Here is a 12958-nt window from a genome sequence, read left to right on the forward strand (position 1 = left end):
TCAACGTTGCGACCCCGAATCACGAAGCATTTAATGTCGATGCAACGATCGGTGCGCAATGGCGCGATCGTCAAGCTTCTCTTTCGATTCATGAGCGAGAGTGCACCGCCCTTTGACGTGCCGCATGCGGCTCCTGTTCGCCCTTCAGGCTCTTGCATCTTTATAATTCTGCATTCGACATCGCTGTGGATTAATATCCATTTCAATATAGATTTATTTTAGATAGACCTTTAATCTCGGTTTGATAACTTTACTCCTTTTTATCTTTTTAATTTTAGGAATTACGAAAAGATAAAGAGTAAACCGAGATTAAAGTTAATCTATACTGATTAAAATAAATGTAAGACAACAAGTCGAATTGTTCGTTGTTAAACTCTAAACTGTAACTATAATTTGTTGTATCTACTTTGATCTCTCTTCTTGTCTATTATGCAGCAAAATATCAATTATTTTATTTACGTTAAAACAGAGGTGATTTGACAAGTTTATCGTCGATTAGATTTAATTCGAATTTGATTGAACTCTTGAGACTGTTAATTATTTATATTTTTTATGCTAAAAACTGTAAGTTCAAGTGATTAATATCGTTTATGTTTTAAATTAGAAATAAATGCGAACTCATCGTTAATTATAAATAAAATTACGAATTATTGTCATTGCCGTTATTTGTTTCGTTTTGTTACGTTTTCGTGTCATTTTCCAAATACGCGAAACGAATTGCAAAGGTTGGGACTTGTTTTCGAATCTTAACGTTAGTAAATTGTTTTAAAACTGACTTAGCAAATTCTTGTTAATTTGAAAGTCTAATAGAAAGTCGGGAGAAGCATAGAAAAATTCATTTCGAACGATTATCTATTAATACATTATTGCATTATAATTGCACTTTTCATCTTTAATGAAGCTTAAACAATATAGTTGCATTTTAAAAATTTTCGTTTATCGGGAGCACAAGAAAGAGAGAGAACGGGAAGAGGAGGGAGGGGGGGGAGGAAGGAACAGATCCTTTTAAATTTTATTTTATCTAAAGTAGAAGAAAAAATGAAGAGAAGGAACTGCAATGTCGATTCTTGTGTCAGGTGTTTGTGTCAATCTCTTTGAATGTTGAGTGAGAAGATACACCTTGACGGTTTTCAGCTCGCTCTATTTACGAGATATCAACGCGATCGATAATTCGATCATCGAGATAAACGGTGAAAGGTAAAAGAAAGAGATCACGTTCTTGGGGCATTAACGGTATTCCTATTTTATGTTACAAAGCATCTACCTATCTGCCTAATGACAATGACATTCTCTTGCGACAAACTTTCGCGATTGCTATGGCTTAATTAATTCCGAAACTTCTCGTATCTTCATGCTGATGAATTTCAGTTCTAAAACTACGAATTTGCTCAGATCAGAGAGATCAGATAATTAATTTTCCGAAAAAATTTGTAAAAGTAAAATGTTAATTGAAATGATAAAATAAAGGTTAATTACAATTCAAAATAAATACAAAAGTAAAAATCGAGACTCAAAGGTTAAAATCAAATAGAGAAACAAACATTATAAGCTACAAGTTAGTTAGTTAAGAAGTATTTTACATTAATTTAAAAATGTTTTGACCTAAATTAGATAAGCTTCATTAAATAAAGTATATGTATTTATATTATAATTAATATTTATAATATATAGCAAAGATTTCAATATGTTCATGTGTATTTTTATTATTCTTAAGCCAAAACGTTTATTCTTAAATTCAATGTAAAATAAAAAAATTCTAGCAATAAACAACGTGGTAACTCATTATTTATTTCACTGTTAAATTAAAATTCAATTTTAATAATTAATCAAAGATATGATCATTTTGTTATCATTAGTCCAATTATCTCTCAATTAGCAAGAATTTCTCTTGATTAATTCTGTAGTATATAACATAAATAATAGTTCGCTCAGTATCACATCAACAATCACAATTAGAAAGTTCCACATTTTTTATGTGCTTTGTTTTTTTATCAGAGAAAATAGACTTTGCGATCCTTTCGCTGTATTTATAAAACTTTAGATATTTAGTTATATGCGGTTGTTGTGATCGTACTTATATGAATAAAGTAATTCCAATTATTTTAGTGATAGGCATTGGAATATTCTTCTATGAAGATAAACCTAAAACGTGTGTTGCTTTTATATCGTACTGATCGTGCTTTTTATGCAGAAGTGAATGACTCATCGGAAATGAATGAATAGCATTTCACTCATGCTTATGTAATATAAAATATATGTATTTGATACAACATTTTTGTAATTCCTGTTAAACTTATTTAAATAAAAATGTTGATTATTAACTGATGCATATTTATATAAAATTTCTATTTCTTATATTTTTATTTCTTATTCTTTTAATATATGCGGAAGACGAAATTTATAATTTGATTCTTATATAATAATTAATAATATTTATATTTATACATTAAAATTTTAAATGTTATACATACGTACACCAATAAACATTCAACAGCACATTAAATTAAAAAATTTTTAATTTAATACTTGAAATTTTTTATGTCAAACATTTGATCTTGTTAGATAAAAGAAAAATATTTTTTCGATTTCTAACCATTTAAAATTTTGCATAAAACATTAATATATTATTTTAGGTGTTTAATAAACATTTATGTAATTGTGACTAATAAATTACTACAATAAAATAATGCTTAATAAATAATAATGTTTAATGAATGTGCTAATAAATAAAATCACCAATCACGCTTAAAAGTTGTGCTCTGAACTTACTTCTTGTTGATTCCTAGTTCTTCGTTTTGCAAACTCATATTTCGTGAAAACATTTCTTGAAAATTGAGAAACTTAATGAGCCAGCGTTAAATTAACGTATCCACTTTAACGATACCGATTTAATGAGTTACAAGTTTCAGTTCTCCTAGAATGTCTTTACAAACTGTAATATCGTGTTATGTAATTTTATGTTTATTTAATTCTTCGAAAATGTTTATGATAGACGAACCACGAATAAAATTATTTTTTTCAGAAATTCGACTATTGAGCATAGTTTGACTTGACTGTAACATAAATTTTATTGGCTTCTTGGCTCCTTGGGGTTGCTACAGGCGAACAAAGGAAGGGTAGTTTTACTCCAGTTCGGCGTCTTTTGTCTGGACGAAACCGGATTCAAATTGCCGAATGAATTGCCATGAAATTCAAAAAGTTACGTAACTAATTTAATGACTTGTCGCAATATAATTACAATCAGCAAATTTTTCTTGCGCTGTCTTATCTTACTTGTATTTTTAATAGAATCATAATTTATACCTTTAAACCTTATACCTTTTAAATATCAAAATTTTTAACACTATTTTTTATCATTTCTATCTTTTTCAATTAATATATTTTTTTTATTAAAGGTATTAAAGATTAGATTTAAAAATTTTCTGATTTTAATGTTCCATCAGAATAAAGAGAAAGAGATTGATGAAAAGTTAAAAAATTCGAAAATTACATTTTTAATACGCAAGAAAGAGATATTATTTTAAGAAATAGAAATGATCAGATCGCAGTTCTAGTGTTAAAAAGAAGAAATAAGACTTTTGTCATACGTTTAAAAAAGATACGTCCTCCAGCATCTTCCTTGGAGTAGAGCACATTAGTGTATTATATGTATACAAGATAATCGCACGATAAACAGATAACATCTGTGGATGCTGTGCGTGGGAAGGATGAGGAGGGAGTTCAGAATCGTCGGTCACACACGAAAGAAAAGCCCGTGGTGCGGTCCACTTCAATCGTCTATTTATATTTCAGGATTCCTACTGACATCCGATCGTACTGACACTCGCACGCTTGCGGCACAGCTAAGTTTCGAAAATTTAAAAATAACCTTCTATCGTCGTAGGAGAGAACAGATATACGTGTAGAAATGGACAAAAAAACGCGCGTGTACAATCATACACGTACGCCATACACGCGCCTGAATACGCACACGCGGCCGTGCATCCCGACCGAAGGATCGGTGATCCCTTTTTCCCTTCGACCGAAGGACTCGAAATCGTAAGAATTTCGACAAGTTCGAGTTCGACACAATCTCGTAGCCACGAAGAAGCAGATTTCATTCCTCCGGATTTCGAGGATGCTGCAGCTCGATTCTTGCATGCCTACGAAATCGAGCCACGTTGAAGCTATACCGATTTCAAGCAGCGGTCGCGACACTTTGATCCGCCGATCGCTGTTTTATCTCTTACCTCTTGTATTCGCCGATCGCTCATATTGCAAAGAAATCAATTGATGTTCGCGAATCGGCAGTCAACGTGTCGGCCGATCTAATCACGCTCGCGAATGCATCTTGCGTCTCCCAACGAATTCACCGTCTCGCCTCTCCGTCTCTCTCTGCTTCCTTCTCTCCCTCTCCCTCCTTCCTCCGGTTCCTTTTCTTTTTTTCGCGTTTTTCTTTTTGGTGTTGTCTATCTTTCGACATAAATGATCGTCGACACGTATCACGGCACCGTCGTCGACATTTTGGTCAGTTCTCCGTTAATGGAAGTGAATTCTCGCTTTAATCTCGCACATACAGGCTTATATAATTTTTTTTTTTTTTTATTCATACGTTTTGCATTCACACGCAGCCACTCTCTTTGTCTTTTTCTCCTGCTTTTCCCTTGCGCAAATACACGAGTTCACGTATGCGTTTCTATCAGGCTTGTCATCTCTTATTGGGCGATCGTAAAATTGTACAAGACAATTCAGATTCGTCGTACATGCGTAACGATACTTTAAATTCAAATAAAGACGTTTCCGAAATTTGGATAGGGGAATATAACAATATGCCTCTGGCATTAATCGTTTTACGTTCCTATCACGAGGACTGTCATGCAATGACGCTCTAACATTCACATAATAAAAAGGCGATTTATTCCGAATCGTCCTGTACAAATTTCTTTGTATATATATATATATATATATATATATGCAATCGTGTATTTTTATATATTTGTTATACTCATATTTACAAAAGGTCGTTCGTTAAATGTTAATATTCAATATCGCAACTGTTATTATATTATAACTTTATTCCTGAGTAACCATTCATTAAGAGCCTTATTGAGAGACTCGCCCCTCTCCCTCGTTTCATTTATGTTAATATCGGATAGATCGTTTAATGCTAAGCGCCGTGACATGTGATCGAGGTAGCGAAATGACAAATGCAGAAAAATGCATGGCAGAAGACTCTCTTTCGAGAGCGATTCGCGCGTAGAAATGATATCTAGCTGTGCCATGCGGACGTTGGTCACATTGACTGACTAGGACGAGATAATTTACACTGAAATCAACAACAATTTTCTCATTCCTTTCCAGGCAATACAATTGTCTAGAGATGTGTAATTGCTCAAATAATTTTTAGTTTCTTCAGACGCCTCTTGGACTTTCATATTTTGTTGCTTGGCTTACTGAAGATATTCTTATACTACTAAGTTTTATATGATCATTTTATGATAAAAAATATTTATCATGCTTTGGAAATCTCTAAAATGCCACGTAGATAAAAACAACTTGTAACAGTGTTAGCAAATTAGTAATTGCAATTATTATTATAGTGTGAAAAATTGTGATACAATGTAAACTATGATATAAATCTTGGACTACCTCATATTTATAACGATTTTAAATTAAAAATAATAAGTATGATATTTTTGTGGGGAGAGAAGTCTGTTGCGATGCTCGAGATCAATTATGCATAATTATGTAAAAATAAAAAATTTAAAAAAAATAAAAAATTCGTTGTGTCTTTCTTCATATTTTCGTATATATCTTGGAATAAATTTTTCCATAATATGTATAATTCTGATCTGGTAAGATAAACATGGTTGAATCCGTTGTATTTGCAGAATCTTTCAATCTATATGAAGAATCACATTTTAAATATAATTTTTCCTACGTGAGTCATCTAATATCACGAATATATACGCATTATGCGATACATCTTTCTAAATTTAGTATGCATATCGTCACAAATTCTCAAAACGGAACAAAGTGAACAAATGACAACGTCGTTTATCTATTATCGCTGAAATTTGCATTTCAATTTATCTGTCACTAAAAATGAAATATTTTAAGAAATACGAGGAATGTAAGAAGTTTTCATGTGAAAACGCTCGCATGTCGATAAATATCTTTACATATATTCCTATCGTCCGATATGGAATAGCGTAATCTCGTTAAGCATTAAGGATTCCGTTGCATGCACGATAGCGATACATATTAAAGGCAAACCGATTACCATCCGATTACCATCTCTAGATCACTTTGTGGAGTTTATGCCGACATAATCGGCTTTGTTCTAATGGAAGAGCGCGATACAATAATGACCAATACAATCACAACCGCTCGCGGTTCGTTTTTAAGAAAACCTATTTTTATGCGATTTAAAAAAAAATGTTAAATTCGTGACGCTTCAATTATATTTTTGGCACACATAATGCGCGCGTGCAATTTACTATTTCGGTGTTCGCCGCGTACGCTGTATGTTTCATCGAATCGCATACGATTTTACAATCATATTGCACCGTGTGCAAGGGAAGACCACCGTAAAAACTTGGCACGCGTTAAAAATTGGCGTACTATATTAATTACGCGTTAAAAATTGGCTGATAAGATCCACAAAGCGACCAGAAGTTCTATTGACGTTTCCCACGTAGCGATTATCTGAAAACCTGGCTGCCGAACGTCCGACTACGTAATGTAATGACTATTTAAATGTATGCAAAACTTGTAAATTTGGCTTTATAAAAAGTTGACGAACAACACATGCATCGCGATTGTATGCATAATCATCGAAAAACGTTTTTCGTCACGTAAAACTTTTCTTCATGATCGATATGATTTCTTCTCCTAGGGGAAGGCTGGACCTGAAGATCGTCGTTAAAATTAAGATCGCGGACGTGATTGGAACGTGACGTTCGATCATTAGATATAATTAGGCAATGGAACATGCACTCGAATTATGAGAGAAAAAGAGACGGTTAACCGCACGATGAATACATGGTCAATCATTAACAACATCTTTCTCTTTCTAACGAACCATTATGGCTGCATAAATCTCCGATGGCGTTCCTATCTCTGTATACATATCTACGTCGCTTGTAACACCGATAAATATTTCAATAAACTCAATATCGCGCAAACAGTCATGCGAAAGTGTTATTATGATAGGGAGATGATCCGATTGATCATTGATAATTGATATCGATCGCGTAAGATCGTATGGTATTACGAAATGTCGCGCGTGTCTCCTGAAAGTTATTTTACAGTTTTCTTATAGTTGCTTTTACTCATTTAAACGACTCAGAGCAACGCGTGACTATCGTCCGTTGAAAATCGATTAATTCAGACATGCTCCTCGGACTGTGGCACTTAAATCGTAAACCGTTTACTTGCACTAATAAATTTAACAAGTACATCATGCTACAAGTATTTTGCACCTCCGATATTAATAATAATAAAATGATAATGAGATATTATTGTAATAAATGATTACAAGCTTCTACAAATAATTCTAAATTGTAAAGTGTCAACATTTTTGTCGTAATTGCGACAAAAGTTCTCAGAAAAAAATGACGATAATTTGCAAACGATCTGCATCTTTCGGCAAGTTAATTGTACACTCCAAAAACTCTTGCGATGTTTATAATCGAGTAAACGTATCGATAAAACGTATGGGACACGCAATTTGTACATTTAACAGGGTCAACGTAGAGTATCGCTAATCACAATTAAACTCTGAACATATAAATATCACAGCCAGTTAAACAGCGTAAAATATACAGTACTGATAACGCTATTTACACATAATCATTAAGATGATTAGATTCCGATCGAGGACAAGATTCCGAAACGCCAAACGCAAAATACTTTGCCGGGTGCCGAACGGCATATAAATGATAATCGCTTATGTACAACATGCACACACCGTGTCTACGTTACGATCACACGTTGCTCGTAGATTATCATTGTCCACAGCACATACCGTCAAGGATTGTAATTAAGATACGCCGATGTACACACACGTACGCAAATCACCCAAGTTACATGCATATAAATTTAGTATAATAATGTAGATAATAATTGTCTAAGTAAGGCTGATTAAACGCATTCTCATCCCTTCGTGACGAGCCTCCCTTTTTCTCTCTCATTTTGTATATGGCTATTGCCATTGACTGATCCTCCGTTGTCGCGAATCACGAATGATAGATCTGTTCTGGACACTACGCACGATGTCGAGAAATGTCATGCATAATTTCTTATCTTTCCTTTTTTGTTAGTATATAACTTTCCAAAAAATTGAATAACAGAATGATTTTATCTAATATTTTCTACAACCAAAGAATAAATTTAACTATTGAGAATAATTTTCGGCAATTCTTTCAAATAGATACGAGTCATTATAATAAATATTTCGTTCGCAAAGCTACAGATGAGTTTTATACTTGAGTTTTATTTTCTCAGAGTAGTCTTTGATGGAATCACTTTGACGAATCATGAAATGAAGAATAACCATCGCTCGACAACCACTCGAGAGCCTGAGTCCGTAAGAGTAACTTTAATAAATAAAAGAAAAACACAGAGAGAGAGCTCCCGAGAGCTTTTGTTTGCGAGTCTGATTCCTAACGCTCGTCGCAATGCTCTTTCGGCTGTCAAATGTTTTATGTTATCTCGTACCGAGCGTCTTGCGTGAATTATTTATCTCCGGATCATGCCAGCTCGATTCTCATCAGAGACGGAGGCAGGGAGACTCGAATATCTCGTCTACCTCGGGATCGCGCGTACGGGAGTAAATGTAATCTCAACGGTATCGAAGTGTCGCCTTAACGCGTTACAAATTCCCCTAAGAAATTTACAGAGGTGTTCTAAATCAACGTGGCAGTAGAATGATGTTCCCTCTCGGCCGCGGAGAGCGTAACTCGAGCGGACGAGATCGCGCGGGACGCACGCCTGTAATTCTCGCGAAGCATTCGTATTTTTTTTCTTTTTTTTTTTTTCTTTCGTAGTAAGAGCACTTAATCGCTACGTGTCTCCGAACTGAACTATCCGGTTCGCGATGTTCTCTTTCTTTCTTCCTCCTTTTCGTTTCCTCCTACTCCTTTTTCGAATTACCGCGACTTCGCAGCACGGTGGAATCAATTTACTGGATATTGGTACTTCCTAAAGATAATTCCTTTATGTGATAATCATTGTTCAGTGAATATCATACAGATGACATGAGCCCAGTCCCGCGAGATTTATGTTGCTCTTCCACATTCTTGAGTTGATGTTGCTCTCGAGTTAAAAAATTGTTAGTATAATTTCAACGTAGCAAATATTTTATTTTTTGATGTACAAAATGCTCGAATTTTTCTGAATTTTTCATTCTTAAATTTTTCTACACGAGATTTTTAATTTTTTTTTATCTGAATTTAACATTATTTCGATGAGTTTAGATTTAAAAGTAAAACAATTCGTTTAATCGTAAAATCGATAAAATAATTTTTTTGAAATCACATTGATTTTAATTTAATTTAATTTTAATTAATTTTTTTCGATAATTAATTGATTCACTTAATTGCGCTTGACTCCGCACTCATTCGGATTATCTTTCACACTTTGTCTGAAACGACGAATAAGAAAAAGAAAGAAGGAGAATCGAATTTTCTCTTCTTTCATTGCCTTTTTCATTTTACGGCTCTGACAAATTTGATCCATTTTCGACATGCCGGGAATTTCAAATACATCTGGATATTCACGAAATTTGAAGATGAACATTAAAAAACGTATATGTCTAGTAAAGAATCCTACTTAATAATTTATTAAATGTTAAAAAAAATCGCTGCCGCATATTACAAACGTGGAAGAACGAAATCGTCCTTTTTTATTCTTATCCTCTGTTTTTTTCACGATTCGGTGGACTTATAGATTCTATGGATTTATGGATTCGTCTCTAAATGCGTTCTTTTTTCTTTGTTGTGAGAAAATGAAGTATTCGACTCGACTATCTCGATGCTGCCTACAAAGATGACGTCGTCGATTTTTTCGTCAGAAACAGAAAATTATTCGAGGTCCTGCATATTTTAAATCTTTCTTTGGCCAAACGAACAGACGATGATCACAGGTGGAAGCGAAAGTCGGAAGCAGATGATGTAGGTGATGGCTTTAGTTGGTCCCGAACATGAGTTAGTAGAGAGTTGTGCAAGAATCGTAATTACTTGTGATCAATACCCATTCGCCTTTCCCAGTTATTGCGTAAGAAAATAATAATCTCATAATAAAGAAATCATCAAATCCTAATACATGGAAAAAAAATATAAATGAAATAACGAAAAAAATCAACGAAATAACTCGTTGAAATAAACGAATAATGTCAAAGTTATTTCTGATCGATTCATTCATAATTAATGAGTAATATCTGAATTTTATTCCTTTTCTAATTCTCTTTCCCATTCGCATTTACATTCGAAGCTACTTAAAATCGACATTACGATAAAATCGTATAAATTTTAATTGATTCAAATTATTGACGTTCCGCGATTAACGCCGTTAACGAGATAAACCCCGATGACCAATTGTAATCGAGTAATTATAATCTTTGCACACACTCGCTTCAAGAATCGCGCGTCGAAACGTGTCGACCGTTGCGTCACGGATCTCAGCTCATGGCAATACAGCGCACCTCGAACATGATACACACATGCATCTACACACACACACACACACACACACACACACACACACACACACACACACACACACACACACACACACACACACACACACACACACACACACACACACATTCTTTCTTTCTCTTCCCCTCTTCCTGCCTCACTTGATCTGAATCTTAAATATTACGAGCGATCTATTAATTAATCTATACGGTCCTATAATGTACGGATCAATTATATCCTGTGGCAGTTTATTTACAGTGCGGTTCGAGCCGCGGCTCCCTGATGTTAGTGTTATCGATTCGTAACTGATTCGACCAAACGCCGTGCAATTTCGCGGATCGATCGCGATACATTGCGGATATAACGTCGCTCGACTTGAGTCGAAATGAAGTCATAAAATTCAGAGAGAAATGACGCCGAAATTTCTCGGATAAAATTATTTCGCTCACTGTACAGTTATAATAGTTACAGTTAAAATTAGTTTTCCGAGATATTATAATTAAATTAAATTAAGAAAATTATCGCCTCAACAATCGAATAATTTACAGACCTCGCATTCGATCTCCCTGGAAACTTTTCTTCGTACGCCAGGCAAGTCGCGGATCCGGCCGCATCTATTTTAACGTCATCTTTATTTACAGGAACAGCACGATCATATAATTGAGATATCTTGCGCTAGTGGTACCGTTGAGCTTCGTGCCGCCGCCGTTTTCCTCGTCGTTCTCGCTGGCAGTGTCGCCCTTCGTCTCGACGATGGTGTCGAGCCGTTCCATCGCGCCCCTCTGGGGATGATAATTGCTCGAGCTCTCGCTCTCGGGGGTCTCGTCAGAGTCGATGTCGATCATCCGATCGTTTACCTGGATCTTTACCACGGCATCCACCGGATACTTCCCGTTGCCTTCGTCACTGGAACCGGATCTGCCGGCGGAGCTTGACGTAATCCCAGTCTCCCGCTCACAGCGCGGGCAGACCTGACCGTTGGACGAGCCCTCGTCGCTCTGGCAGCGAAAGCAGATCAGGTCGCCCTCGCTGGAGAAATCGCAGTGCTCGCAGTGCATGACGATGTAGCCGTTACCTCGGCAGAGCTTGCAGATCGGGCTTTCATCGCGGACGTCTGTGAGCAGATCGTCGGGTTAGCTCGATGGTTGCCACGATCTAGGATCGTCGCCTGATTGTTCTAAGAGGCCATCTCCGACAGCGGCAGCCGTCTCGGAGATCGCGCGAAACGTCAGCAAGAAATGCGAATGCGCAAGCAGCAGCGAAATCATTGGGGCCAAAATGCGAAGTGGCGAACTGCGGTTTGGAAAATTGAAGAAAAATATACAAATGCGTGCCAAAAATAGAATAAAAAGAACAAATACTACGTGATTTTTCAGATACAAATAAGTGAAGAGATCAGAGTGACTTTTTTTTTAATCCGTTAAAATTATCTCGCAAGCATTTTAAGTTAACTACGTTAGATAATAACATCCATTCTCGTAATAGAATTAAAATTTAAAAGTTTCAATAAAGATTTAGAATCTAATAGCAATAAAGGATTAAATCAAAGAAAGATTTTTTTGCTAGAGACAAAATTCCAGAATACGAGTGCGACGATTGAAAACGTTGTCCATATACCAGACGGTGGGAAAACAACGAATCGTCGAGGAACATCGAGGCCATTCAAATTAATTAAGCAAAGCGAACAAACTTGTTCAATCCTCGGACCAAAACTGGTCGAGGTACTCGCCTCTGTCGACGTCACCTCGATCGTCCGTGTCTCTGGCGGTCCGTCCGCGTCGTTGCTGCTGCTCCTGCGTCCGGTAGGATCGAGGTGACGTTACCGGCATTGGCTGTTCCGGATCGTGGTACGATCGCGGCGAGGACGTTTGCGACACACGATCCTGATCTGGATGATACGAGCGTGGGGAGGACAGCTTCACCGGGCTTTTGTAGGCACGAGAGGTTCCTGGCTCCTGATGCCGATCGTCCATACGCTCCTCCACGTATCTGCCGGCACACGAGCCAGGTGTTTGCGGTCGGTAGGTGCAGGTACGCGTCTTCTGATCGCACTCGCTGCACAGCAGCAGGTTTGACTTGCTGCCGGGCTGCGAGACATAGCCGTTGCAGGTACCATAGTAACGCTCGTCCTCGTCGCTCTCGAACAGGTACTGGCTCAAGCTACCGATCGACTTCGTGTCACTGAAGACCCTCGTGTCGTCCGGCTCCTCTTGATCGCCAACGCCATACCTGCAACAGCCGATGTGATCAATAATAATAATAAATTTTAATACAAACGT

The 12958-nt window shown here is 36.3% G+C and overlaps 2 protein-coding genes across 10 annotated transcripts in view; both read right to left on the reverse strand.

Moving 5' to 3' along the window:
- Nucleotides 1-3758: 3758 nt before the first annotated feature.
- LOC105431734 (uncharacterized) lies at nucleotides 3759-12378 on the reverse strand. The gene has a single exon (XM_089075233.1). The coding sequence runs from the start codon at nucleotides 11735-11737 to the stop codon at nucleotides 11315-11317; it is 423 nt and encodes a 140-aa protein (XP_088931359.1). The 5' UTR covers nucleotides 11738-12378; the 3' UTR covers nucleotides 3759-11314.
- Nucleotides 12379-12767: 389 nt separating this feature from the next.
- The window catches only part of LOC105431733 (cyclic nucleotide-gated channel alpha-3), a 162127-nt gene continuing 161936 nt past the window's right edge, over nucleotides 12768-12958 (reverse strand). For all 9 annotated transcript variants that reach the window (XM_089075213.1, XM_089075210.1, XM_089075212.1 and 6 more), the window contains one exon: nucleotides 12768-12908. The gene's annotated coding sequence lies outside the window, so the exon portion shown is untranslated. The remainder of the gene's footprint in view (nucleotides 12909-12958) is intronic.

Source organism: Pogonomyrmex barbatus, unplaced genomic scaffold, assembly GCF_055798465.1.
Source record: "Pogonomyrmex barbatus isolate J1 unplaced genomic scaffold, ASM5579846v1 scaffold18, whole genome shotgun sequence".
Taxonomy (NCBI): domain Eukaryota; kingdom Metazoa; phylum Arthropoda; class Insecta; order Hymenoptera; family Formicidae; genus Pogonomyrmex; species Pogonomyrmex barbatus.